General features: G+C 44.9%; 2 protein-coding genes across 2 annotated transcripts; one reads left to right on the top strand and one right to left on the bottom strand.

Annotated features, from left to right (window-relative positions):
• The first annotated feature begins 659 nt into the window (after positions 1 to 659).
• On the top strand, positions 660 to 7094 carry LOC123145082 (uncharacterized). The gene is made up of 6 exons (XM_044564397.1): positions 660 to 856; positions 1160 to 1245; positions 3795 to 4055; positions 5514 to 5645; positions 5845 to 5961; positions 6548 to 7094. Exons 3-6 carry the CDS (start codon positions 3795 to 3797, stop codon positions 6884 to 6886), a joined length of 849 nt encoding a protein of 282 aa, XP_044420332.1. The 5' UTR covers positions 660 to 856; positions 1160 to 1245; the 3' UTR covers positions 6887 to 7094.
• Positions 7095 to 8614: 1520 nt separating this feature from the next.
• Positions 8615 to 14015, bottom strand: LOC123145081 (F-box protein PP2-A13). The gene is made up of 3 exons (XM_044564396.1): positions 13257 to 14015; positions 12929 to 13047; positions 8615 to 9415 (listed from the first exon to the last, which is right to left on the bottom strand). Exons 1-3 carry the CDS (start codon positions 13602 to 13604, stop codon positions 8986 to 8988), a joined length of 897 nt encoding a protein of 298 aa, XP_044420331.1. The 5' UTR covers positions 13605 to 14015; the 3' UTR covers positions 8615 to 8985.
• Between the last annotated feature and the right edge of the window lie 13297 nt (positions 14016 to 27312).

The following is a 27312-nucleotide window of genomic DNA, read 5'->3' as shown; positions in this document are numbered from 1 at the left end:
GTGGCAATGAGTTAATGAAGAGAGAGGTAGTCCTAATAACTTAGCTAGTTACTGTAACATCACACGTACCAAAGCAAGATGAGTCTATATCATAATAAATGAAGTATTGCATGTTACCACACATATGTTACTTCCCACTATAGAGGTAGTAACATAGAGTAGTAACATGCTCATGGGATAATTCATCCTGGAGCCCGGGCTCATCTGCACCTGATAAGCAAAAAATTCAAAAAAAAATACTAGAAAAATTCAAAAAAATCCAAAAAAAATTCGGGTGGTAGATAAGTTGATGCGTGAGGTCCGCTCCAAAATTCAACCCATTTGGACATCTGAGTAGGCCTCGGCAAAAAAGACAAATCGGGTCAAAACAGTTTGTGAACAGTAAACTTTTTCACAGACCCCGATTTTGTCTTTTTTGCACAGACTTGCTCAAATGTCCAAACGAGTTGCATTTTGCAGCGAACCTCACGCACCTAATTATCTACCACCCGATTTTTTTTTGGAATTTTTTGAATTTTTTTGAATTTTTTTTTATTTTTTCATTTGGCCCGGGCTCATCTGGGCCCGGGAGTCAAATCGCTGCACTCTATGCTCATGTTACTACTCTATGTTACTATTCATTGTGGCTAGTCATATGGCTGTGGAATCCACTCCTGAAAATCGGAGCCACCAATACCAAGCCGTATCGAAACTACCTGCGCGCCCGCGGTTGCCGCAAAAAGAAAAGAAGAAGAAAAAAAACCTGCGCGCCCGCGGTCTCGGTTTTCTGCAATTGGCTGGCGGCCTGGCGCTCCACCCCGTGCGTCCTTCAGTCCTTCTATCCAAAAGCGACGGAGAGACTCCCGGCGGCGAGCAGGTCAGTGCCCTCCGGCTCCTCCTTGCTTCCTCTCTCTCCGGACGTCTTCCAACATCCCGCGCCGCAGTCATCTCCCCGTTCCCGCTCTCTCCTGGACCCGTCCCCCTCCCCGCTGCCCCGCATCTCGGCCTCCGTGGCGGGCTGCTCGACGCCGCCGTCGTCCCCGGCCTCCGCCGCCTGCCACCTCCCCATCCTCCTCCCCGAGCCCCATGTCACCCCTTCCCCCGTCGCCCCTCCCTCTTACAGCCTTCTCCATTGGAGCAGCTCGACATGAACCCTAATCCTCTGCTGCTGTTTTTTTAGGTTGTCCTGTTGTTCTATCCGATTGTGCACTGCTGGTTGTCCTGCTCTCCAGCTGACTGCAGTGGTGTTCTTCTCGCAGTTTGAAGGTAATTCTTCATCCAAACTTGCACAAAGAATTTACCGCTGTCTTGTTGTACGCAACATCTTACAAGCAGATCGTAGCAGAATCATGTCAGATCAATTAGAGCTAGTTTCTTGCATGGATGCTGAAATAAAAGAAGGAGCAGGAGAAAAATTGTGTTTACAAAATTGTATTTTGAATCATGTCTTTTGCGCTAACATATCTCGGTACACAAAGCGGACGAACGAATTTAGGCAGCTTTAATGACGATGAGCAAAGGCGTAATCTTAGGAAGTATTTTCCCAAAGAGATGTATGATGGTTCGGAAGTGTCCTGCTATGATGCATTGTGTTTAACTAAGTGGAACTTCCCTGACTTGTGCACAGAAGTGTGGCCTCCGTGACAGTGTATATGTTACCATGGAAGAAAAGGTTGCTATGTTCTTGTTGGTAGTTGTACATGGTCTAAAAATGAGGTTGCTGCGTGACACTTACAAGCGGTCTTTACAGTTGGTTTCTTGTATGGATGCTTAAAATAAAAGGAGGAGCATGAGAAGGATTAGTTGTACCAAATGGTACGGCTCTCTCTCTTGGCATTTGAATTATTTTCTTTACTTATTGGAGCAACTCTAGCAAAATTGTCAAAGCAGCCTGAACTCCATATTTACCGTCAGTTTGGAGTTTCTGGCCCAAAAGGTTGCTCTAGTAGATTCGTCATTCCACACTCATTGCCATAAATTTTGAAGCACCCTCCATGCTTGCCCCTCCAGCCTCCATATTTGCAGTCCGCAAGCCCATTTTTGGAGTGCGGTCCATCCACGAAATTTGTGTCCCAATGGAAATTTCATGCTGCGGTCTTCATCCTCTCCGTTCCTGAGCAAAGAGCAACCTTCGTCGCCATCTCCACCTTTTCGTGCTCCTCGCCGCTGCCTTCTTCTGCCCTCCTCCACATCCGCCAACGTGTTCTCTGCCGTTCCCAAGGTCAAGGCTCTCCTCATCTAGGTGGGGTTCCTCCTGATCGAGTGTGAGCTTCGACGGGGCTCGGGAGGTCGACGCCTAGCTCCTCCTGCCATGAGCACCCCTAGCCGCCGAGGATCAACCAACCTTGCCCTCGAGGCGCAACGATGTGGAATTGAATGGAGATGCGGGGTGTGCTGTTCGGCGGACAGCGGCTAACGGAGTAGCAGCGAGGCTGGCGCATTGGTGACCCCTCCACAAGCGAGCGCCAACCCTCTGTGCTTTGCTTCTATTTCTCCTGCAGCACTAGTGTGTGGCGGCAGTGATGCGGGTTTGGCTGTAGCACACGAAGCGCTGCCGACGGAGCACTGGTGTGATCGTGCATGGTTGGGCGGCGAGGGAAAGAGAGGAGTCAAGGTGTGGCGGCTGTGTGTGATGCATGGTAGAGGAAGCAGCCAGAGCGGACTAGGACGATGGATTGGGAGCTGGCGCGTGCGGGCGGGGCTGACAGGCAGGCAGAGTCGAGAGCTGGTGGATGGGGAGGGGAGGCGGCACCAGTGGAGAACGGCGGTGGCCAGGCAGCAGCGGCGGGAGCGGTGTCAGTCGTCTAAGAGGAGGAGACGGCACAAGATGGGATCAAGCACAAGTTGCTCGTCCGAAGAGAAAAAAAAAACCTAGGGCTCTAATCCATGTTAGGAAATATGCAACTTGTATTCTCAGGTGGCCATAGGCTGGTATATATACACGTACATGTGCAGTACAATATGCAGAAAGCCCCTTATAGAACTGGGAAAGTACAAAAGGTGCACAACTAAATATATACTCCCTCCATTTCTAAATATAAGACTTTTTAGAGATTCCAATACGGACTACATACGGATGTATATAGACATATTTTGGAGTGTAGATTCACTCATTTTGCTCCTTATGTAGTCCTTATTGGAATCTCTAGAAAGGCTTATATTTAGAAACAGAGGGAATATATAACTAGTTTGGTCCGCATCACCCAGTCATCACGTGCACATTTCTCATGCCCCGTTGAATCTCAACGTTGAGAAGCAATGGATGGCAATGCATCAAGCCATCACCATAGTATGGATGATGAAGGGGGACATGAGACAACAAGGATGCTTATTCACTTGAACTTGGCAAGAACAGGGAAGGTGTGTCCGGTTTCTCTTCCTTAAGCTTTCGCAGACTTGTGGTGGCCTGCGCTGTACCTGGCTGGGTCAATGCTACAAAAGGTGAAGCCAGTACTGCAATGTGCAATGCCTCTAGCTCCGGTCAATAAGAGTGTCCTCTACTGGCGTAGCTTCTGTTGCGCATCACCAGATAGTGATGTGGAACTACAATGCGTTAATAAGTAATAATTATTTAGTGTAAATAGCTTCCCAAAACCTCAACAGTGATACATTTCTAGTTGCATTTATGTAGGAGCATCCAGAGTGTGCCTTTACCAACTCAGATTGTATCACCTCATACCAGATTTAAGGTGTTTGATAGCATATGTCTAGTTGCTTTACTTTGTAGAGAAGAGCATAGTAGACAGTTGTTTTTTTCCTGTTCAGTTGTCTGCATTCATGATTTTAATAATTGCTTATGAGCATGCCATTTGTAGATGGATCTCAAGGATAGCCTCTCCAGATTTAAGCAGCAGCAGGAGAGGTGCCAGTCATCTTTGGCCAGCATAGCTGCAAGCCAAGCTTCAACCACAAAACCAAAGCACAGGGCCCAACCGATTAATGCTCCATCTGCTCCAGCAAGGCCTGCACAACCTATTAAATTTTCAAACGATACAGAAAGGCTGCAAGACATTAATTCGATTAGGAAATCTCCTGTTGGGGCACAGATCAAACTTGTCATTGAATTGCTTTACAAGGTACTTCTTGCTAAGCTACAACGTTATTTTTTCCCCACACTAGTGTAAGATGGCAAATTTCTTCCCCTGTTAAGGCGTTGCAAATTCTTTCGTTGATCCTGCAAATCATCATGGTAATACATTCTAAAAGCAGTATTCTGCTAATTGAGTTTATATGCCAGATATTGTTATGATTCTTCATGTGGAATTAATTAATATTTAGGGTTTAGGCTGATAATTGTTTCCACCTTCCTGCTAACTAAAGTAGGACTATAGACTGTTTGACTGGATGTGTGCTGTTAGTAAAGGTGGGAATGGATCAGCGTCCATATTCAAACTTCAGACATTCACCTCATATTAAATAAGTTTGATCCAGTATTCCAGTTCACATCCAATCCAATTTGAATGTGAAAGATCCACGCCCATACTTCTTGATCTGGTTTGCATGTACATATTGGAATCGTATCGGTGTGTGTGTGTGGGGGGGGGGGGGGGACAACTGGTCTCCGGTTCTTAGAGGGAAGCAAATTAACTCGTTTGCCATCAATAATCTTGCCTTGGTCAGTGACGTCTTTTCACTCAGGATCCTCTTGCAAGCCTTTGATGAATTCAGGTAGATGATTCTCCAGCATAACCGTAATAACAACGGAGTTGACATTTGGATTTATAAGTGGGGGCCATCTTTCTCTGCCTCCAAAACCTATAGGCTCTCTTTCGGTCATATTCAGGCCCCTTTTTTTTCTTCTCAAACCGGTTCTGGAACTCTAAATGCTCCTCCAAGATTAAGGCATTAGTTTGCAGAGACGGAATTTCCAGGTCAGGAACAGTTGTTAACTACGTGCTCTGCGAGGATGGCCAACCTTGATACCAGAGATCACCTCTTCTTGAATTGCCACTTGAGCATAGAGTGTTGGGTGCCGATCAATCTACATTTGGATAGTGATCTGGGATGGAGAACATGATTGTTTTGGCCAGGGGGTCCTTCAGCAAACCCTTCTTCGTGGAGGCTTTCTCTGTTGCTGCTTGGAGCATTTGAGAACAAAGAAACTGTAAAATCTTTGACAATGAACCGTAGTTTAGGCGCTTTGCCCTTCCTCTTGAAGTGGGGCCTTTTTCTTTTTCCTTTCAGAATGAGCTATGAATGAGGAGCTTAAGATTCCCCTTATAGGCTGGCTTGATGATCTGGGCTAAGCCCGCCCGCCCCTCTCTCTTCTGTATATAGCTGTTGTATATCTCTTCTTGTAAATATTTATGTTCTTAATAAAATTCTACTGCCGGGGCTTCCCTACGCCTACAGTTTTTCGATATAAAAAGCAAATATGAACAGTGTTATAACAATTTTCTACCATGGTTTGCTTTCTGCGCATTAACATTCTTTGGCTTTAGAAGTTGTAAATATCTTCACCAAGAGCATTATGTGAACCTTATTTATAAATTGCAGTGCTGTGTCTCACTACTGGAATTGATATTTTACTGCAGACAAGACAAGCTTTTACGGCAGAGCAAATAAATGATGCAACTTACGTTGATATCAATGGTAATAAGGCTGTCTTTGACAGTCTGAGGAATAACCTCAAAGTACACTATGATGGGAGACGTTTCTCGTACAAGGTAATTGTTACTTACCAGTTATGTTTTCAATACTTAGCTTGAATCTTCTAAGCGCTTCTTGCTTCATATATAATAATTTTTGTAATTGATATGAAGAACATAACATGAGAAATGTGTTATCTCCATAGACTTATCTTTCTGTTTGAAGTTGAATTAGTTCGAAGGTGTCATTGTTATTTGGCTGTTGGAACCTGTGCAGTCCAAGCATGATCTGGAGGGGAAAGATCAACTACTTGATTTGATAAGGTGTCACCAGGAGGGTCTTGCTGTTGTGGAAGTGAAGGATGCATACCCAAGTGTATTGGAAGATTTGCAGGTGAGAATATGTGACCCTAATTCTCCTGAAGGTGATACTTTGCAGTTTCTTGGTTAACCAGTTGCTAGTTAACTGTTTATGGTACCCAACCATTGTAATGTTTCAATTAATCTTGCAGTCATGTGCCTATTGGTTTATCCCCAATCTACTTGGATATTTGTAGTTTCACCCAATGGTGCTTAATACTTCTCATTTTAACTCTGGACTTCAGAGTACCACGATGGGAGGTTTAGTGGTCACTCATGTTTCTTAGCATCTAGACCTGGTAAAATTACCAATGGCATACCTTGTTGAAATGCTGTCAGTCCCTCTGGACAGTTTTGGGGTACCATGAGTTGTGTTGTCATCATAGATACATCATGAGAATATCCGTTTATGTAGGAAGTTTCCAAGAAATTCTGTAAGAGGGCACAAGTCAGTCCTGCAAGCTCTGAACTAGAGGGGTCTGTAAATAACAGTTGTTTCATATGGGTTTCTTTTGGTCTGGTAGCATATGATGGATAATCTTGAGTGCCATGGTTTGCGTACACTACTACACATGTTATACATTGCGTATATCTTTATAACCCATATTGTTGGCTTCTAGGCTCTGAAGGCAGCAGGTGAAGTTTGGCTGTTGTCAAACATGGATTCACAGGAGGACATTGTTTACCCTAATGATCCAAAAGTGAAGATCAAGGTTGATGATGACCTGAAGGAGCTCTTCCGTGGGATTGAGTTACCGCGTGATATGGTTGATATCGAAAAGGAGCTCCAGAAGAACGGCATGAAGCCGATGACCGACACCACGAAACGACGAGCAGCAGCCCAGATCCATGGCGTGAAACCAAAGGCTAAGCCTAAGAAGAAGCAACGCGAGATAACTAAACGGACCAAGCTCACGAATGCCCATCTGCCTGAGCTGTTCCAACATCTTAAATCTTGATTGTGCCGTTATCAGCAACTCCGATGTATTTCGTTTCATCCTACCTCTAGTTAATGTCATCGATTATATGTGCCTGCAACCCTAGTTTGTGGTTATGTGAGCTCCAAGATCTTGATCTGAGAGCCCTGTTGTATGTAGCATAATCTGACTTGGAAGAGTTTGAGATTGTTTTTTATCATAATCCTCTCAAACCTGTCATGGTGTAGCATGCCCGGGTTGTTTCATTCCGGTGGAATGTTTGGTTGCTAGTGGTAGGGCGTGCGTGTGTTTGTTAACTGGAATGAGTGTGTGTATGTGTAGTATATGTTTGTTCTGTGTTTAGTAAAAAATAAAGTAGTAGTATGAAATTACTGGCATCTGCTGCCCAGGTGAGAAAGTGGAAGGCTTCCAGTCTGTGCTATCGATGAGAAGCGGAAACTGCTGAGGCGAATGATCAGTTAACTCAGCTCTGGTTTTCTAAGAGCATCTTCGGCAGGTTGTGTAAAATAGGGCACAGCCGATTTTTACATCACGAGGGGGCAAAAACGTTGCTTCAAGTGCACCAGATGCCAAAAAATTACTTCAAGGATAGAGCACTGCAAAATACAACATACAGTGCTGCAAATTTGCAACACTTGGGCGGCAGGAGCAAATTTTTAAGGCAAAGAGGCATCGCAAGACCATAAGAAAACAATTGTTTTACATCACACTGTTGCTTCAACAGGTGCCCTAAAATAGAGCAACCACAAGAAGACGACCGTGATGTATTTTATGGCATCAATTTTAGAGCAACGGTTGAAGATGAACATTTTGATGTTCCAATTTTTGCTTCAAATCAGTTTTGGTGCCTTAAACTTGGCACCTATTGAAGATGCTCTAAGAAGCTGTGCTTGCTTTGTTTGGGCTGATGACAGCTGCCGAACAGCAAGCGACCGCTCGGAAGAGGTCCAGCTGCATGCTCCGGGCATGAGCGATCGAGATCAGCAGAGCTGGCTTTGGAGATATGAGGCGCTGCGTAGTGTAAAAACTGAATATTCTCTGTTTTCCTTGACATTTTTATTCTAAAGTAGAGATTTGAAAGATATCCATTAGTTAGGAAGGATAAAGTTGCTGGTTAATTGACAAAAACCAGGTTAATATAATCACGAACTTGCTCACTCATGCATACTACTCCTGACTATGGAGCCACAGGACCCCAACAAACACACCCAACATAGACTCAATGCAGCCACAGACACTTGGGTCATATCAATGAAACCCATCGACCAACAACAACTTGAGATGGATATAATAACAAGGACAATAGACACATGGGAGCCAACGTTTGCAGTCTAGACAATTGTATCATGGAAGCACCTACACCTCCCTATTACCACTCTTGTCATTGCACTTGCTAGATTTCTTATTGCAGATGCCAGATCGATGGTGAGCGTCATCCTTATTGCATTTGTCCCCGATGCCTTCTGCTTCAAGATGCATCCAATCATTTTTCTTTTCAAATTTAGCAGCCAAGTGAGCGCCATCCTTGCATTTGTCCCCGATGCCTTTTGCTTCAAGAGGCATCCAACCATTTTTTTTTCAGATTTAGCATCCAATTTAGATATGTATTCAACAAGTTTGATGGCAAACATGTCCCCGATCCCGAGGTTAGGCACCGGCGCTCCGAGCACATCAACATCACCCTGAGAGTATCATTCTAATACATTCAAGCTGACAAATAAAAACAAACGAAGGGCTGGAACACCCAAATGGTCAAGAAGATAAAATTAATTATAATCATAGGGCGACGCAGAGAGGAACACCCAGCTCGCCAAACATCATTATGCTGATGAAAATTACAGATGAAGATGGTATTGACCGCTTATTACACGACTAGTACTGTGCACTCCGCAAATAACATGTCAAGTTAACCTGCTTCTAGATCTCCCCTACCTCCCTAGCTGTGTAACTAACACTACAAAGAATACAGAACAAAATGCAAAACTCTCACCAGAAAGGAAGAAGAAAGAAAATGATATATACAAGGACCTTCAGATAAGAATGGACAGGAAAAATACTAGCCATCTCCCTCTGAATTGCCTCGTGTCGCTGCAGCACCGCAACCACTCTGCAAAATCTCATCACATGTAGACCATGTTCATGTTCTCGCGCCGATACCCTTTCGGGTATATCGCAACCGAATCAACGCACAAACCACCTTTCGTATGGGTGCAGTCAATCTGCATCATTGAATACTTCAGGCTGGTCAGCTCATCCGAGTTCGAGATGACAAAATCACCGACGTGGTAGAGAATCCAGCTTCCCGGTCCATCTAGATAATACTCCGATGTAGCCTGCTGTTCGTCCGATGTTGAGAGCTGGAACCGCGTGGGTCTGGCATCCCACCCATGAATGAGCTCAGTTCCACAAACCCGACGACCCATGCGTCTGTGCGCTCGACCCAGGTGAAGACGGAAAAACAGGCTGTATGAACCTGCAGGGAAGCAGAAATCAAGCTCCCCACCCACTTCAAGCCACCAAATTTGCTGAAGATAGGCAACACTATGGAATCTGAAATAGCACACGGAAGAAACTCAGCAAACCTCCATTTACCAGAATATGTAGGAAAAAATATAACATGAAAGATGAAACAATCGAAGGGCTAGGAAATGTAGAAAAAATAACAAGACTAATAACCTGATAGCAGAACTTGTAATCAAGCGTTTCATAAGTCACAATCTCTGAAGCTGATAACCCTAAACCCAGTATATGGCTGACTATATGCAACAAAACATCAATACATACAAACGCTTTATAATGGAATACTAGGTACACTCCAAGATATAATTAGAAACGTACTTGACGAATAGCTCACTTATGAAAAAAATAATGCCAGTACAAAGCAACACAAATTACTACAATGTACATCAAAATTAAATAACTTTGAGACAAAGGGAAAACATAAATACTATTTTAAGGCACTATACGTGTATTCCAATTTTTAAATGCAAAAGTAAAATATGCCTTCAAATACCTTATCTATGCATCAAAATGTCCCCCTCTAATGTGTGACCATGTCTCACTTAGATTATTCACTCTCCATATCCCATACGTTCAAGGCAAGAAGGTTATTTCATAAAATAATTCTATTCTCACCAGGCCACCATATATTTTCCAATATATCTTTTCCTTTCAGAGAACCTCTTCTGTTGATCTCTCTGTTTGTAGTCGGTTAATGTGGGAATTTCTTTTTATAGTATGTTGTTCTCTTTTTAGCTGATTAATACGGGAATTTCCAGCCCCACAAAGCAAATATGAACACTCATTTTAATGTCTCTTAAATATACCATAATAGATCTGTGTCAGATGAAATGTTTTACTTCTCACTGATCACTATCTCCTGAATTAGTAGTGTTGCATATTTCACTCTAGCTTATGCTAATACAAGGTTAACATCCAATGACTGGAATCAAGTAGCCTGCAAAATTAGCAACATTTAGGCAATTTGAGGTTAACTGCTGACTTTAAAATGATTTTCCTAATTTGGAAAATTGGCTCTTAGAGCAACTCTAGCAGACCCCGCATCCGACCCCGACCCGCAAAATAACCGCCAAAATGCGGGTACGGGCCGGAAAGCCCGCCCGACCAGACCCCACATCCCGCCCCAGCCCGCAAAAATTTTTAGGGGGCGCGGCAAATTTCCGGCCCCAACCCGGGAAAACGCGGGTTTCCCCCTCGCGGCTGCGGTGCCCTGCATCACAGAGAAGCAGTTGGCGGGAGGGACATTTCAGCCCGCGCTCTTTTCCCCCTTCCTTCCGCCGCCGCCCGCCCTTGCTTCCGCCCGCCGGCCGCCGGCGATTCCGGCCATATCTGCGGGCGGAATCGCTCCGCGGGGCCGCCTCACACCCTCCCGCGCCAAGCCGCTGCACCGCCCCTCCGGGTCCGGCGAGAAGAGCCGCCCCCCAGTCGCCGCCGCCGCTGGGATCGACCACCGCCGAGCGCACCACCCTCGTGGCCGCCCGGGATCACTCGCCACCGGTTAGTCCCTTTTTTGTGATTTTCGCGAGCTATGTAGTAGATTGACGCGCCGGCGTGCGTGTAGATGGAGTTGACCCCGTGCGAGAAGTTCTTGCTATCCGATTCGTCCGATTCGGACGACTCGGATGTGGAGACCATGCTTGCGACCTTTCGGCAGCAAACATTGGTCATGGCGCTTGCCGTGAAGGAGCATGAAGACGAGTACCGAAAGAGGAGGCGAGGATCTACTGTCGGGCGTCTGTGCATTTCGCGGAATCGCCATCTTGGAAACGAGATGTTGATGCAAGATTATTTTTCGGAGAATCCTACATATCCTGCACACCTCTTCCGCAGAAGGTACCGAATGCGCCGATCCCTTTTTGTGAAAATTGTTGAAGCTTGCGAGGCAAATTGCCGGTATTTCACTCAGAGAAGGAATGCCGCGGGCTTAAAGGGATTTAGTGCATATCAAAAAATCTCCGCAGCTATGCGGGTGATTGCATATGGCGTTCCGGCTGACTATGCCGATGAGTATCTTAGCATTGGTGAAGATAGCACAATTGAGTCTGTGCGTAGATTTGCGAAAGTGATCGTCCGTGTCTTTGGTCCCGAGTATCTTCGGGCACCAAATGAAGATGACACAAAGAAATTGATGGCAGCTAATGAGAGGAGAGGTTGGCCTGGGATGCTAGGTAGCATTGATTGTATGCATTGGAATTGGAAAAATTGCCCCAAGGCTTGGCAAGGAATGTATTGTGGCAAGTCTCGTGATGCAACAATTGTGCTAGAGGCCGTAGCATCCGAGGATTTATGGATTTGGCATTGCTTTTTTGGTATGCCCGGCACACTCAATGATATCAATGTGTTGCAACGCTCTCATTTGTTTGCTAGGCTTGCTAGTGGTGATGCTCCTACTTGCAACTACACTATCAATGGGCATGAATACACAAAGGGGTACTATCTTGCAGATGGTATATATCCTCCTTGGTGCACATTTGTCAAGAGCATCAAAGAACCCAAAACAAAAAAACAATGTGAATTTGCAAGGGTGCAAGAGGCAGCCCGAAAAGACATTGAAAGAGCATTCAGTGTTTTGCAATCTAGGTTTGCTATTGTCCGAGGTCCTGCTCGTTTTTGGCATAAGAAAATCCTGAAGAATAGCATGACTTGCTGTGTTATCCTGCACAATATGATTCTTGAAGATGAGAGAGGAATGGACTTAGAATTCTTTTACGATAATGTGGGTAGCCGTGTCAAACCAGCTAGAGACCCAAACCACATTAGAGCTTTTCTTCAGACATACAAGGAGATTGAAAATGCAGACACACACTTTCAACTTCAGGAAGATCTCATTGAGCACCATTGGCAAAGGGCTGGACAGTGACTAATTTTTGTATTCATTTGTATTTGTATTCATGACAAGTTTTGTATGGCATTATTTTAAGTTTGCTACGGTGATTTGAATAATTATTTGTAATGCGGATGATTATTGTTTTATGTTTGATTTGAATAATTCAGTTTGTTTTCGATTGTTGAATTATGTTGGATTTGAGATTTGCGGGCTGATGATTTGCGGGGATGCAGCGGCGCAAAGAGCAGAACCCACATAGCCGACCCGTAAAAAAGCATATTCCGCGAATATACTTTTTTACGGATCCGTTTGGGGGGTCTGCATCTGTGCCAGCCCGCGCCGGCCCGCAAAAGCTGTTTTGCGCGAACTGCATACGCGTTTTGCGGGGTCTGCTAGAGTTGCTCTTATCAACTAAGTATACCATGAAACTATGCAATAGCCTAACCAGCTACAGAGTATTACAGCATTATATAATCATATTAAAGAGTATACATTAGTTAAATAGGATTAAGCAAAACAACCCAGCAATGAAGTAAAAACAGTATGCAAAATAGGTTCTTTAGGAGTTAAGGAAGAATATGTCAGCGATACTCCAGTGCATATGGCTTTAACCTGAATCAGAAAACCAACTGCTGAGATGGTTTCTTCAATGGCAACTATTGGAATTCACATCTCAGAGAAAAAATGTATAAAGGTCAGCAAGAGGAAGAAATTACCTTGATTCCTCTGTGACAAGGTGGCTCCAATATCTTCGGTCATCTATACCTGTGATCGCCATCGCTTTTGAGGAGATGGACATACAAAGACCTCCCTTGTTCTTCTCGATCCAGAATTCCTGCAAATCACAGCATGGTTGCCTTTTAAGCAGAAGAATTCATTCCAAGCAAGAAGGGTCCATGAACAGAACTACAGCCAAATCAATCAAACATGAACAAAAAAGGAAATAGAAATCCTCTCCAGTTTCCAGTATTAAACACTATATCTGCTCAATTAATCATCTACGTATATGATCAGCTGCCATAAAAGATTAGTTAAATGAGCTACCTTTGTACCGCCATCAAATGGAGTAGGTCGGCACAGGCGCGCGTAAATCCCCTTCTTAGTCGATATAGGGGAGCAGGGCTTGACATTGCCGTCTCCGTCGCCATCGCCCTCATCATCAGCGGCAGCTGCGAGGGCCGCAAGGTACCGGTAGTTAGCGGGCAGCTTGCCGGCCCAGACGCAGTCCGCGGATGCGGCGCCCCGGAAGGCGCGGTTGAGGCAGGCTACTTGGCAGATCTCCGGCGGGTCAAGGTTGAGCAGCACCGCCGCCACGCAGCTCTCCGGCATGTCGCCGAGAGACGTCTCACCCCAATCGGCATCGGCGCCAAGGATGCTTGATCCCGTCCCCATCTAAGACCAAATTGCGCGGATTATGGCAGCCTTCCTAGCAGACGGAGCACCCGGCGCCTAAGGTTTGCCGAGCGAAGGTAGGATTGGAGCCAAGGAACCGCCAATTGGCCTTCTACCCGGGCGAGCAGAAATCAAGAATCACACATGCGGAGCCAAATTACAGCCGAATACAAGCCTTTGCGCGGGCGATTCGATCAAAGGGTCGCACCTTCCGACCCCCCGCCGGCCTCAAATCGACCAGAAAATGCTCCGAATTCCCAACTTTCGCGAGAATGGAGCCCAAATTGATGGAAAACTTGGGGTTGAATCGAGAGGCGAATCGAACCCCGCGACAAAAGATTTCCTCGAATGGAAGGGGAGAAGCGCTGGGAGGAAACGGGGAGATTTTTCGGAGGCCTTTTAAAGAAGAGAATCGGTCCACCGCCCCCCTGTCCCGGTATTGATACACGGCCATACGGTAGGTCGCTTACCTACTGACCGTATAACAAACGTTGCCGTTTGGGTCCAATTGTGTATAGTACTCCCTCTGTCCCAAAATATAAGAACGTTTTTAACATTAATATATAAAAAAGTTTTTGACACTAATGTAATGTTAAAACGATATTATGAGATGGAGGGAGTAATTATCTTCGGCCCCGGAAGATTAGCACAATGTCATAGGACGGGACGACAGTGGATAACGTAGGATAGTGGCACATTTATGTGCAAGTAGTTTGCGCGGATTTGATTCGATTGGATTTGGAATGGATTAAGTTCGAATTTAGTAGTACTACTTCCTATTCCCAAGGGAGGTGGCGCTATTAAACCGATAGAATTCAATTTTATTAAAAAATATTTATTTAGATACTCATCATTGTAAAAATACAAAATGATTTTTATGTAATTATGTTTTAGTATAGTGAAATCAAATGATCAGTGCAATTGCCAACTGAAACAAAGAACTCTGACGTCTCTCGCTCCTGGCGGCTGGAACCCTAGCCGCCGCCAGGAGAGTCCAATCTTCCAGCGCCGTTCTCCGGCGACACCCCTCCGCCGGCGACCTCGGTCGTCGGTGATGAGGGGGGTCACCGGATCCACACGTGTGGATCGTTTTTACTCTCTCGTAGTCTAGGTTTTTAGACTGTTCATCGTCTTGGCTTCGGCGATGATGATGACAACGCTGAATAAAGATTCTTCGGATCCTTCCCTGACAAGGCCATCGGTTCTATGGTTCGGGATGGATTTGAAAACTAGTCTGTTCAAGCAAGGATGGCGTGGCGGCGGCGGTATCCTCGTGGTGGACCTGTGTCCTCGGGCTCCGTCGTTGCGATGGCGTTTGCTCCAGCGTTGGCGTGGAGCTTGGAAAGTAGTCCAGGAGCGGATGCAGATTGTGGTCTGCATCGACGACATCTGAAAGACGGAACGTGTGCTGGGTTCGTGGTTCATGGATGGCTGGTATGGTTTCCTCCTTCGACGTCTTAGTCGTGGTGGGGTGCCAGATCTGGAGTTCGATGGCGTGTCCGGGGTGTTGCCCCAGTCTAATTCGTTCAACGACAAGGGCTTCACTTTTGGTGAGCCACCTTGGAGGTCCACAAAGCTGCATATCAGCGATGGAGCCGCATCGAGCTCGGGTGAGGAGGTGATCCGTCATTCTTTTCTTCGGTGGCTACTATGGTCCGGAGGCAGGTGACGGATGTTGGTGTCAAACTCAGAGACGTTCTGATATCTTTTCAGTTTTGTCATGTCGGTCCTTACGTGACTTGTACTTTGATCTTTATGATATGAATGAGACACGTATTACCATGCAAAAAAACCAAAGGACTCTCTTTATAAGTGCTGCTATTTGGCTCCGAGCTCATCTGCTCTCATGGTGAACAATAAATTAAAAATACAAGAAAACTTTTAAAAAATCTGATTTTTTTTGCATGGAAGATTCTTAGGTGCGCGAGGTCCGCTTCACAACTCATTTAGACATTTGAGTAGTTCTTGGCAAAGAAGACAAATTTGGGATCTGTGAAACTGCTTATGTACTGTTCTGACCCATTTTGCTAAGAGTTACTCATATGTCTAAATAAACTGAAATTTGGAGCAAATCTCATGCACCAAATCATCTTCCATGCAAAAAAACATATATTTTTGATTTTTTAGTATTTATTTTGAATTTTCTCTTCATTGGATGCAGATGAGCCCAAGCTCAGAAATTGATATTCGCTATATTTTTATATTGTATTCAATATTATTAGGGTTGTTGGACGCAGGAAGAACAAATCACTCATTATATTTTGTGGATTGTCGAGGATTACTCCCCCAGATGGGAATATAAGTCGGGCACTAATTTTTAGTTCCTCAATTTGACAATCGAAACATGTGTTGTATACCATAAAAATATTATATTTCTAGATTCATCGTCGAATGAACTTTTCAAACATATAATTTGTAGCATATATACATATTGCTAGTTAACCAAGAGCCTAAATTTCCGTGCCCGACTTACACTACTTTATGGAGGGAGTATTTGATATCCTACAAAACACTTGCACTTGCAGCCTCGCCAAACTACCTAAAATAGTGCGTTGAGCGACAACACTTGGCTAGTTTGCACCACCTGACGACCCTACATGTCTACATGGCATCCTATGTGTGGGGACACACACACACAGCGATGCACTGATCAACACTGGATGATGCGTACACGTCCACATGTCATCCTAGACGTGGACACATAGATGGCGAACATTGATGACGGTGTCCTGGACTAGGGGTCCCGGCCAAGCTAGTCTAGTCCATGGACCGAACTGACGGCCCATTGATAAGAAGGGACTCTGGAGGCCTCGAACCTGTGACGTAATCATACCGGACTTTACCGAAGATTGGCGTGTACTCCAAGGATATCATTTGAGTTCGGCATGTAACCCCTAAATGGCAACCGACCAGGTGCAATCCTAGATACCTCCGGTGCCTATATAAACCAAAGGGTTTAGCCTGTACAGGGGGATCGATTATCATCATCATCGGCCTTAGGGTTTAGTCCACGACTTATGATCTTGAGGTAGATCAACTCTATACTTTGATACATCCACATATAAACAAGAGCAGGACGTAGGGATTTACCTCCTCAAGATCTGGGTAAAACACTGTGTTCCTTGTCTCCTGTTACCCATCGATTCAATCTCACAGCTCGGGTCCCCTACCCGAGGTCTGCCGGTTTTGACACCGACATTGATGCTTTCATTGAGAGCTTGCTGTTTGATTGCCAAGGATTGATGGCTCGCTTGCAGATTGATAGCAGTATTGGCTACGGGGACATCTTCGTCCCCGGCCAGCTTTTCGCCTTTGGTAGTATCGTGCTGCACGTCGATCTGGCCTGCCACCTGGGTTGTGTCGAGAGCTTTGCCCCAAACCAAGTCGTCATGTTCGGAAGCCTAGAGTACATCACAGACTCCTAAGGTGACCTAGCCCTCTCGGGATGGATCTTGGATCGGCTCAAAGATCCCTCCGGTGCAGCGGCTCAGGAATTGACTTCCAACCTGATCCTCAGATCCGGTCTCTCACCAAAACCGACCCAGAGATAGATCCAGTGGCCGCCTCAAATGTCGGCCTTGAGCCAGGCTTGTCTTCGGACCCGACAGTAAAAACCTCTAACGTAATTTCTTTTCCCATCGACCAAGGGTCAGCTCTGGACGACCGAAATGACGGGGACGCGTCCTATGGCCCGAACAAACTGCTTCAGGTCAGCTTGACTTATAGCCAGGTCCTGGACACCGAGGAGCTCTAGCAGATAAATGATGTACTGGATCGAATCCAAAGCCTGCTGATCTCGTCCGCGGTTTATGATTAGATCAGATGTAAAGCCGATAACCGGGTTTTCATCCCGCCCATCACCCACCTAGTCACGACGATTGAAGACTTGACCGATACTCTTGACTACGGCTCTGACGAAGCCACTTACATGGAGGAAGATGTTAGTGGCGACATCGGAGCAAACCCACCCGCGACCATATCCCGTACTGGGAATTGGGCTATGACGTCTACCTATGACGTTTACATGGTCGACACTCCTAAAGACAATTCTAAGGATAAACCTAAGGAAAACCCTAAGCGTCGTCGCCCTAAGAGGTGACCGAAGGGCAATAACGGGAGCAGAAGTATGACCAATACTACGGGCGCCGCCGATAATGGTGCTGCCCCCGATTCCGCTGAGAACCCGGGCGTGGACAGTCAAGTCTCGCTCGCCCAACATAACGGGCCCGTAGCGATGCCCCTGGTGTTGGAAATATGCCCTAGAGGCAATAAAAAATGGTTATTATTATATTTTCTTAATCATGATAAATGTTTATTATTCATGATAGAATTGTATTGACCAGAAACTTAAATACATGTGTGAATACATAAACAAATATCGTGTCCCTAGTGAGCCTCTACTAGACTAGCTCATTGATCAAAGATGGTTAAGGTTTCCTAACCATAGACATGAGTTGTCACTTGATGACGGTATCACATCATTAGGAGAATGATGTGATGGACAAGACCCATCCGTTAGCATAGCATATGATCGTTAAGTTTTCGCTACTGCTTTCTTAATGTCAAATACATATTCCTTTGACCATGAGATCATGCAACTCCCGGATACTGGAGGAATACCTTGTGTGCTATCACATGTCACAATGTAACTGGGTGATCATAAAGGTGCTCTACAGGTATCTCCAAAGGTGTCTGTTGAGTTGGCGTGAATTGAGATTGAGATTTGTCACTCCGTATGACGAAGAGGTATCTCTGGGCCCTCTCGGTAATACAGCATCACAAGAAGCTTGCAAGCAAAGTAACTAAGGAGTTAGTTAAAAGATGATGTATTACGAAACGAGTAAAGAGACTTGGCGGTGATGAGATTGAACTAGGTATGGAGATACCGACCATCGAATCTCGGGTAAGTAACATACCGACATACAAAGGGAACTACGTATGTTGTCATAAAGGTTCGACTGATAAAGATCTTCGTGGAATATGTAGGAACCATTACGGGAATCCAGGTCCAGCTATTGGTTATTGACCAGAGAAGTGCCCCGATCATGTCTACATCATTGTCGAACCCATAGGGTCCGCACGCTTAACGTTCGTTGATGGTATAGTATTATATGAGTTATGTATGTTGGTGACCGAATGTTGTTCGGAGTTCCGGATGAGATCACGGACATGAAGAGGAGCTCCGGAATAGTCCGGAGGTAAAGATTGATATATAGGATGATAGTGTTTGGTCTCCGGAAGAGTTTCAGAATGCACCGGATATTCATCGAAACACCGGAAGGGGTTCCGGGAGGCCCCGGGAAGTTATTGGGCCAAACGGGCCAAGGGAGGGAGCACACCAGCCCACAAGGGGGCTGGCGCGCCCACATCCTGGCCGCCGACCCTCTAGGAAGGAAAAGGGGGGGTGCCCAAGGCAGGGCAGCCGCCGCCCCCCTGGCATCTTCTCCACCTCCTAAAGAAGGAAATGAAGGAAATATGCCCTAGAGGCAATAATAAAGTTGTTATTTTATATTTCCTTATATCATGACAAATGTTTATAATTCATGCTAGAATTGTATTAACCGGAAACTTGACACATGTGTGGATACATAGACAAAACACTGTGTCCCTAGTAAGCCTCTACTAGACTAGCTCGTTAATCAAAGATGGTTAAGTTTCCTAACCATATACATGTGTTGTCATTTGATGAACAGGATCACATCATTAGGAGAATGATGTGATGGACAAGACCCATCTGTTAGCATATATAGCATATTATCGTTAAGTTTCTCCTACTGCTTTCTTAATGTAAAATACATATTCCTTTGACCATGAGATAATGGAACTCCCGGATACTGGAGGAATACCTTGTGTGCTATCACATGTCACAACGTAACTGGGTGATCATAAAGGTGCTCTAGAGGTATCTCCAAAGGTGTCTGCTGAGTTGGCGTGAATCGAGATTGAGATTTGTCACTCCGTATGACGAAGAGGTATCTCTGGGCCCTCTCGGTAATACAGCATCACAAGAAGCTTGCAAGCAAAGTAACTAAGGAGACTTGGCAGTGACGAGATTGAACTAGGTATGGAGATACCGACGATCGAATCTCGGGCAAGTAACATAACGACAGACAAAGGGAACTACGTATGTTGTCATAAAGGTTCGGCCGATAAAGATCTTCGTAGAATATGTAGCAACCATTATGGGCATCCATGCCCCGCTATTGGTTATTAACCAGAGAAGTGTCTCAATCATGTCTACATCATTGTCGAACCCATAGGGTCCACACGCTTAACGTTCGTTGACGATATAGTATTATATGAGTTATGTATGTTGGTGACCGAATGTTGTTCGGAGTTCCGGAAGAGATCATGGACATGAAGAGGAGCTCCGGAATAGTCCAGAGGTAAAGATTGATATATAGGATGATAGTGTTTGGTCTCCGGAAGAGTTTCAGAATGCACCGGATATTTATTGAATAACTGGAAGGGCTTCCGGGAGGCCCCGGGAAGTTATTGGGCCAAACGGGCCAAGGGAGGGAGCACACCAGCCCACAAGGGACTGGCGCGCCCACATCCTGGCCGCCGGCCCTCTAGGAAGGAAAGGGGGGTGCCCAAGGCAGGACAGTCGCCGCCCCCCTGGCATCTTCTCCACCCCCTAAAGAAGGAAATGAAGGAAATATGCCCTAGAGGCAATAATAAAGTTGTTATTTTATATTTCCTTATATCATGATAAATGTTTATTATTCATGCTAGAATTGTATTAACCGGAAACTTGACGGGATCACATCATTAGGAGAATGATGTGATGGACGAGACCCGTCCGTTAGCATAGCATATTGATCATTTAGTTTTATTGCTATTGCTTTCTTCATGTCAAATACATGTTCCTTCGACTATGAGATTATGCAACTCCCGGATACCGGAGGAATGCCTTGTGTGCTATCAAACGTCACAACGTAATTGGGTGATTATAAAGATGCTCTACATGTATCTCCGAAGGTGTTTGTTGAGTTGGCATAGATCAATATTAGGATTTGTCACTCTGAGTATCAGAGAGGTATCTCTGGGCCCTCTCGGTAATACACATCATAAGAAGCCTTGCAAGCAAAGTGACTAATGAGTTGGTTGCAGAATGATGTATTACGGAACAAGTAAAGAGACTTGCCGGTAACGAGATTGAACTAGGTATAAAGATACCGATGATCGAATCTTGGGCAAGTAACATACTCGATGGACAAAGGGAATTACATATGTTGTCATAAGGTTCGACCGATGAATTACGTATGTTGTTGACCGGAGAGGTGTCTCGGTCATGTCTACATAGTTCTCGAACCCGTAGGGTCCGCACGCTTAACGTTCGTTGATGATATATTATTATATGAATTATGTATGTTGGTGACCGAATGTTGTTCGAAGTCCTGATGCGATCACGGACATGACGAGGAGCTCCAGAATGGTCCGGAGGTAAAGATTGATATATAGGATGATATGGTTAGGCCAAGGGGTTAAGCCCACAGGGCTTTAGGTCGGTGCAAAAGGAGTTTTGCGGAGGTCAGGGGGCCAAACGCCGAAGACCCTGGCATCTGGCCCTGGGCCAGACGCCAAGGACTGTGGCGTCTGGTCCTAGAAGTCCGACAAGGACTCTTCCTTTTGGGCAAAACCGACTTTGAGGAGGCCTTTACTCCAAGTTTCGACCCCAAGGCTCAACATATAAAATAGAGGGGCAGGGCTAGCACCCAAGACACATCAAGATTCACCAAGCCGTGTGCCGGCAACCCATTCCTCTAGTTTATCCTCCGTCTAGTTTCTGTAGTGCTTGGCGAAGCCCTGCAGAGATTGTTCTTCATCACCAACCGTCACCACGCCGTCGTGCTGCCGGAACTCATCTACTACTTCGCCTCTCTTGCTGGATTGAGAAGGCGAGGACATCATCGAGCTGAATGTGTGCTGAACGCGGAGGTGCCGTACGTTCGTACTTGATCGGGACGGATCGTGAAGGTGTACGACTACATCAACCGCATTGATAAACGCTTCCGCTTATGGTCTACGAGGGTACGTAGACACACTCTCCCTCTCGTTGCTATGCATCTCCATGGATAGATCATTGCGTGTGCATAGAAATTTTTTGTTTTCCATGCAACGATTTCCAACAGTGGCTTCCGAGCCAGGTCTATGCGTAGATGATATGCACGAGTAGAACACAAAGAATTGTGGGTGGTGATCATCATACTGCTTACCACCAATGTCTAATTTTGATTCCGCGGCATTGTTGGATGAAGCGGCCCGGGCCAACCTTACATGACCACGTTCATGAGACCGGTTCCACCGCAGACACGCAACTAGTTTTGCATAAAGGAGGCTGGAGGGTGTCTGTTACTCCTACTTTAGTTGAATCGAATTTGACTGCAGCCGGTCCTTGTTGAAGGTTAAAATAGCAAACTTGATAAATCACCGTTGTGGTTTTGAAGCGTAGGTAAGAACGATTCTTGCTAGAAGCCCGTAGCAGCCACGTAAAACTTGCAACAACAAAGTAGAGGATGTCTAACTTGTTTTTGCAGGGCATGTTGTGATGTGATATGGTCAAGACATGATGTGATATACGTTGTTGTATGAGATGATCATGTTTTGTAAATGTTATCGGCAACCGACAGGAGCCTTAAGGTTGTCTATTTATTGTATGAAATGCAAACGCCATATAATTGCTTTACTTTATCACTATGCGCTAGTGATATTTGTAGAATCAATAGTTGGCGAGATGACCACGACGCAACGATGGAGATCAAGGTGTCGAGTGGGTGACGATGGAGATCATGACGATGCTTTGGAGATGGAGATCAAAAGCACAAGATGATGATGGCCATATCACGTCACATATTTTGATTGCATGTGATGTTTATCTTTTATGCATCTTATTTTGCTTAGTACGGCGATAGCATTATAAGATGATCCCTTCACTAAATTTCAAGGTATAAGTGTTCTCCCTGAGTATGCACCGCTGCGACAGTTCGTCGTGTTGAGACACCACATGATGATCGGGTGTGATAGACTCTACATTCAAATACAACGGGTGCAAGACAGTTTTGCACATGCGGAGTACACGGGTTAAACTTGACGAGCCTGGCATGTACAGACATGGCCTCGGAACACTGGAGACCGAAAGGTCGAACGTGAATCATATAGTAGATATGATCAACATAGAGATGTTCACCATTGATGACTACTCCATCTCACGTGATGATCGGACATGGTGATTTGGATCACGTATCAACTAGATGACTTGAGGGATGTCTATCTAAGTGTGAGTTCTTAAGTAATTTGATTAATTGAACTTAATTTATCATGAACTTAGTCCTGATAGTATTTGCAAAATATGTTGTAGATCAATAGCTCGCATTGTAACTCCCCTATGTTTTTGATATGTTCCTAGAGAAAACTAAGTTGAAAGATGATAGTAGCAATGATGCGGACTGGGTCCGTGATCTGAGGATTATCCTCATTGCTACACGAAAGAATTATGCCCTTGATGCACCACTAGGTGACAGACCTATTGCATGAGCAGATGCAAATGTTATGAACGTTTGGCAAGGTCGGTATGATGACTACTTGATAGTTTAGTGTGCCATGCTTTACGACTTAGAATCGGGGCTGCAAAGACATTTTGAACGCCACAGATGAAAGGATCGAGATGGACCTAGAGGGGGGGTGAATAGGTACAATTACAAAGTTTAATTATTACTTAGCAATTTTAGGCAAAAATGCGGAATATGAAAGTGAGCCTAACAATTGCAAGTATGATGCTAAGAGCTAGCAAGATAAACAAGTAATACAAATATGTGAGTAAGCAAGCACAATATGATACAAGTAAGTGCTAAGAGACAAGTAACCACAAGTAGAGAGTTAGGGTTAAGAATAACCGCAACTCCGAGAGAAGAGGATGTATGCTGATGTTCACTTCCTTAGAGGGAAGCTACGTCACCGTTAGAGAGGTGGATGTTACCACAAAGGCACACCAACGCCACGAAGGCTCACCCTATTCTCCCTTTGAGACAACACCACGAAGGCGTTTCTCAACCACTAGTGGTAGACCTTGGGGTGGTCTCCAAACCCTCACAAACTTTTCCGGGGGTAATCACAATGGTCGATTCCTCTCCGAAAGACTCCTACCGCTTAGGAGTCTCCAACCTCCAAGAGTAACAAGAACGATGGGGAAAAGCTCAAGACTGGCTCAAATCACGAATTACTTTGGTGCAAAGATGGGGAAGGAGTGGATCTATCACTTGGTCGGACAACTTCTCTCAGATGCTCTCAAATCCCTTAGGGATCTAAGATTTGGTGTGGAAGAGTGAGATAGAGAGTGAAATGTGTTCTAGGGTTTACTCAAAGTGAATGGTCAACCCTCTCCCGTGGGGGAAGAGAGCTATATATAGTGTGTGAGAAAATATGGCTGTTGTAGTGTAAGTGACAGGATAGGCCGGACATCCGGGACAGGGGCCGGACATCTGGCCTAGTGTAGTATATGTAGACAGAAGCAGAAAGCAGAGAACAGAACAGAGGGCCCGGACATCCGGGGCACAGCCCGAACATCCGGCGAAACTGAAGGACCCAGACATCCGGCAAGATGGCTGGTCATCCGGCTAGCTCACACAACAAAAGACGCTCTCTGGATAGCTTGAGCCGGACATTCGGCATGGAGGCTTGGACATCCGGGGTGTATGGAGAGCCCGGACATCCGGCATGGAGGGCCGGACATCCGGAAGAAAGCACCACCATATATTGTTCTCTGGATAGCAGGGTCCGGATATCCGGGGTGCGGACCGGATATCCGGCAGGTGGCCTGGACATCCGGCAAGGCCAGAGGCAGAATAAGCCAGAGACAATAGTGATAGATCTAAAGAATTTTTGGGAAGGAGTTTTGTGGCAAGAGCAAGTCTTTTACTAACCTATCGATCCCCTCTTAATAGTGCGGGATCCTATACTCAAGAAAACAAATATGTAATCATTTTGATACTTCTTCCTTGAGTGAAATCCACTTCGTATGCTCACAATCCACACACTTTTGATGAACCGGGGACTAACACCTCAGATTCACTTGACAAACATAGTTAGTCCCCTATATGTATATTGTCATCAACATCAAAACATGATGTAAGGGCATGATTGCACTTTCAACGGAGCATATGAGATGTTCCAAGAGCTGAAATAGGTATTTCAGACTCATGCCCGTGTCGAGAGGTATGAGACCTCTGACAAGTACTTTGCCTACAAGATGGAAGAGAATAACTCAGCCAATGAGCATATGCTCAGAATGTTTGGGTACTACAATCGCTTGAATCAAGTGGGAGTTAATCTTCCAGATAAGATAGTGATTGACAGAGTTCTCTAGTCACTATCACCAAGCTACTAGAACTTCGTGATGAACTATAATATGCAAGGGATGACGAAAATGATTCCCAAGCTCTTCGCGATGCTGAAATCGGCGAAGGTAGAAATCGAGAAAGAGGATTAAGTGTTGATGGTTAACAAGACCACTAGTTTCAAGAAAAATGGCAAGGGAAAGAAAGGGAACTTCAAGAAGAATGGCAAGCAAGTTGCCACTCCCGTGAAGAAGCCCAAAGGTGGACCTAAGCCTGAAACTGAGTGCTTCTACTACAAAGGGAATGGTCACTGGAAGCGGAACTGCCCCAAATACTTGGCGGATAAGAAGGATGGCAAAGTTAACAAAGGTATATTTGATATACATGTTATTGATGTGTACTTTACTAGTGTTCATAGTAACCCATGGGTATTTGATACCGGTTCAGTTGCTAAGATTAGTAACTCGAAACAGGAGTTGCAAAATGAACAGAGACTAGTTAAGGGCGAGGTGACAATGTGTGTTGGAAGTGATTCCAAGGTTGATAAGATCACCATCGCATACTCCCTCTACCTTCGGGATTAGTGTTGAACCTAAATAAATGTTATTTGGTGTTTGCATTGAGCATGAAGATGATTGGATCATGTTTATTGCAATACAGTTATTCATTTAAGTTAGAGAATAATTGTTGTTCTGTTTACATGAATAAAACCTTCTATGGTCATACACCCAATGTAAATGGTTTACTGAATCTCGATCATAGTGACACACATATTCATAATATTGATGCCAAAAGATGCAAAGTTGATAATGATAGTGCAACATACTTGTGGCACTGCCGTTTAGGTCATATTGGTGTAAAGCGCATGAAGAAACTCCATGCAGTTGGACTTTTGGAATCACTTGATTATGAATCATTTGATACTTGCGAACCATGCCTCATGGGCAAGATGACTAAAACTCCGTTCTCCGGGACAATGGAGCAAGCTAATGACTTACTGGAAATATACATACCGATGTATGCGATCCAATGAGTGTTGAAGCACGCGACAGGTATCGTTCTTTTCTCAACTTCACAGATGATTTGAGTAAGTATGGGTATATCTACTTGATGAAACACAAGTCTGAAACATTTGAAAAGTTCAAAGAATTTCAGAGTGAAGTGGAGAACCATCGTAACAAGAAAATAAAGTTTCTACGATCTGATCGCGGAGGCAAATATTTGAGTTACGAGTTTGGCCTTCATTTAAAACAATGTGGAATAGTTTCACAACTCACGCCACCTGGAACACCACAGAGTAATGGTGTGTCCGAACATCGTAACCATACTTTATTAGATATGGTGCGATCTATGATGTCTCTTACCGATTTACCACTATCGTTTTGGGGTTATGCATTAGAGACAGCTGCATTCACGTTAAATAGGGCACCGTCTAAATCCGTTGAGATGACACCGTATGAACTGTGGTTTGGCAAGAAACCTAAGCTGTTGTTTCTTAAAGTTTGGGGTTGCGACACTTATGTCAAAAGGCCTCAGCCTGATAAGTTCGAACCCAAATCGGAGAAGTGCGTCTTCATAAGGTACCCTAAGGAAACTATTGGGTACAACTTCTACCACAGATCCGAAGCCAAGAATCTTTGTTGCTAAGTATGGGTCCTTTCTAAAGAAGGAGTTTTCTCTCGAAAGAAGTGAGTGGGAGGAAAGTAGAACTTGATGAGGCAATTGTACCTTCTCTCGAATTGGAAAGTAGCTCATCATAGAAAGCCATTCCCGTGATGCCTAGACCAACTAGAGAGGAAGCTAATGATGATGATCATGAAACTTCAGATCAAGTTGCTGCTGAACTTCGTAGGTCAACCAGAGCACGATCCGCACCAGAGTGGTATGATAATCCTGTCCTGGAAGTCATGTTACTAGACAAAGACGAACCTACGAACTATGAAGAAGCTATGATGAGACTAGATTCTGACAGATGGCTTGAGGCCATGAAATCTGAGATAGGATCCATGTATGAGAACAAAGTATGGACTTTGGTGGAATTGCCCAATGATCGGCAAGCCATTGAGAATAAATGGATCTTCAAGAGGAAGACGGACGTTGATAGTAGTGTTACTATCTACAAAGCTCGAATTGTCACAAAAGGTTTTCGAAAAATTCAAGGTGTTGACTACGATGAGATTTTCTCACTCGTATCGATGCTTAAGTCTGTCCGAATCATGTTAGCAATTGCCGCATTTCATGAAATCTCGCAAATGGATGTCAAAACTACATTCCTTAATTGATTTATTAAAGAAGAGTTGTATATGATGGAACCAAAAGGTTTTGTCAATCCTAAAGGTGCTAACAAAGCGTGCAAAGCTCCAACAATCCAT

Source organism: Triticum aestivum, chromosome 6D (genome assembly GCF_018294505.1).
Source record: "Triticum aestivum cultivar Chinese Spring chromosome 6D, IWGSC CS RefSeq v2.1, whole genome shotgun sequence".
NCBI classification, from domain to species: domain Eukaryota; kingdom Viridiplantae; phylum Streptophyta; class Magnoliopsida; order Poales; family Poaceae; genus Triticum; species Triticum aestivum.
This window is presented reverse-complemented; position numbering and strand designations above follow the sequence as displayed.

Coding starts and splice junctions, on each gene's coding strand:
- LOC123145081 (XM_044564396.1), bottom strand. CDS start 13,604: ATGGGGACGGGATCAAGCATCCTTGGCGCCGATGCCGATTGGGGTGAG. Junction 13,048..13,256: donor CATTTGATGGCGGTACAAAG/GTAGCTCATTTA, acceptor TGTGATTTGCAG/GAATTCTGGATCGAGAAGAA. Junction 9,416..12,928: donor CTTGTCACAGAGGAATCAAG/GTAATTTCTTCC, acceptor GTGCTATTTCAG/ATTCCATAGTGTTGCCTATC.
- LOC123145082 (XM_044564397.1), top strand. CDS start 3,795: ATGGATCTCAAGGATAGCCTCTCCAGATTTAAGCAGCAGCAGGAGAGG. Junction 4,056..5,513: donor TCATTGAATTGCTTTACAAG/GTACTTCTTGCT, acceptor ATTTTACTGCAG/ACAAGACAAGCTTTTACGGC. Junction 5,646..5,844: donor GGAGACGTTTCTCGTACAAG/GTAATTGTTACT, acceptor GAACCTGTGCAG/TCCAAGCATGATCTGGAGGG.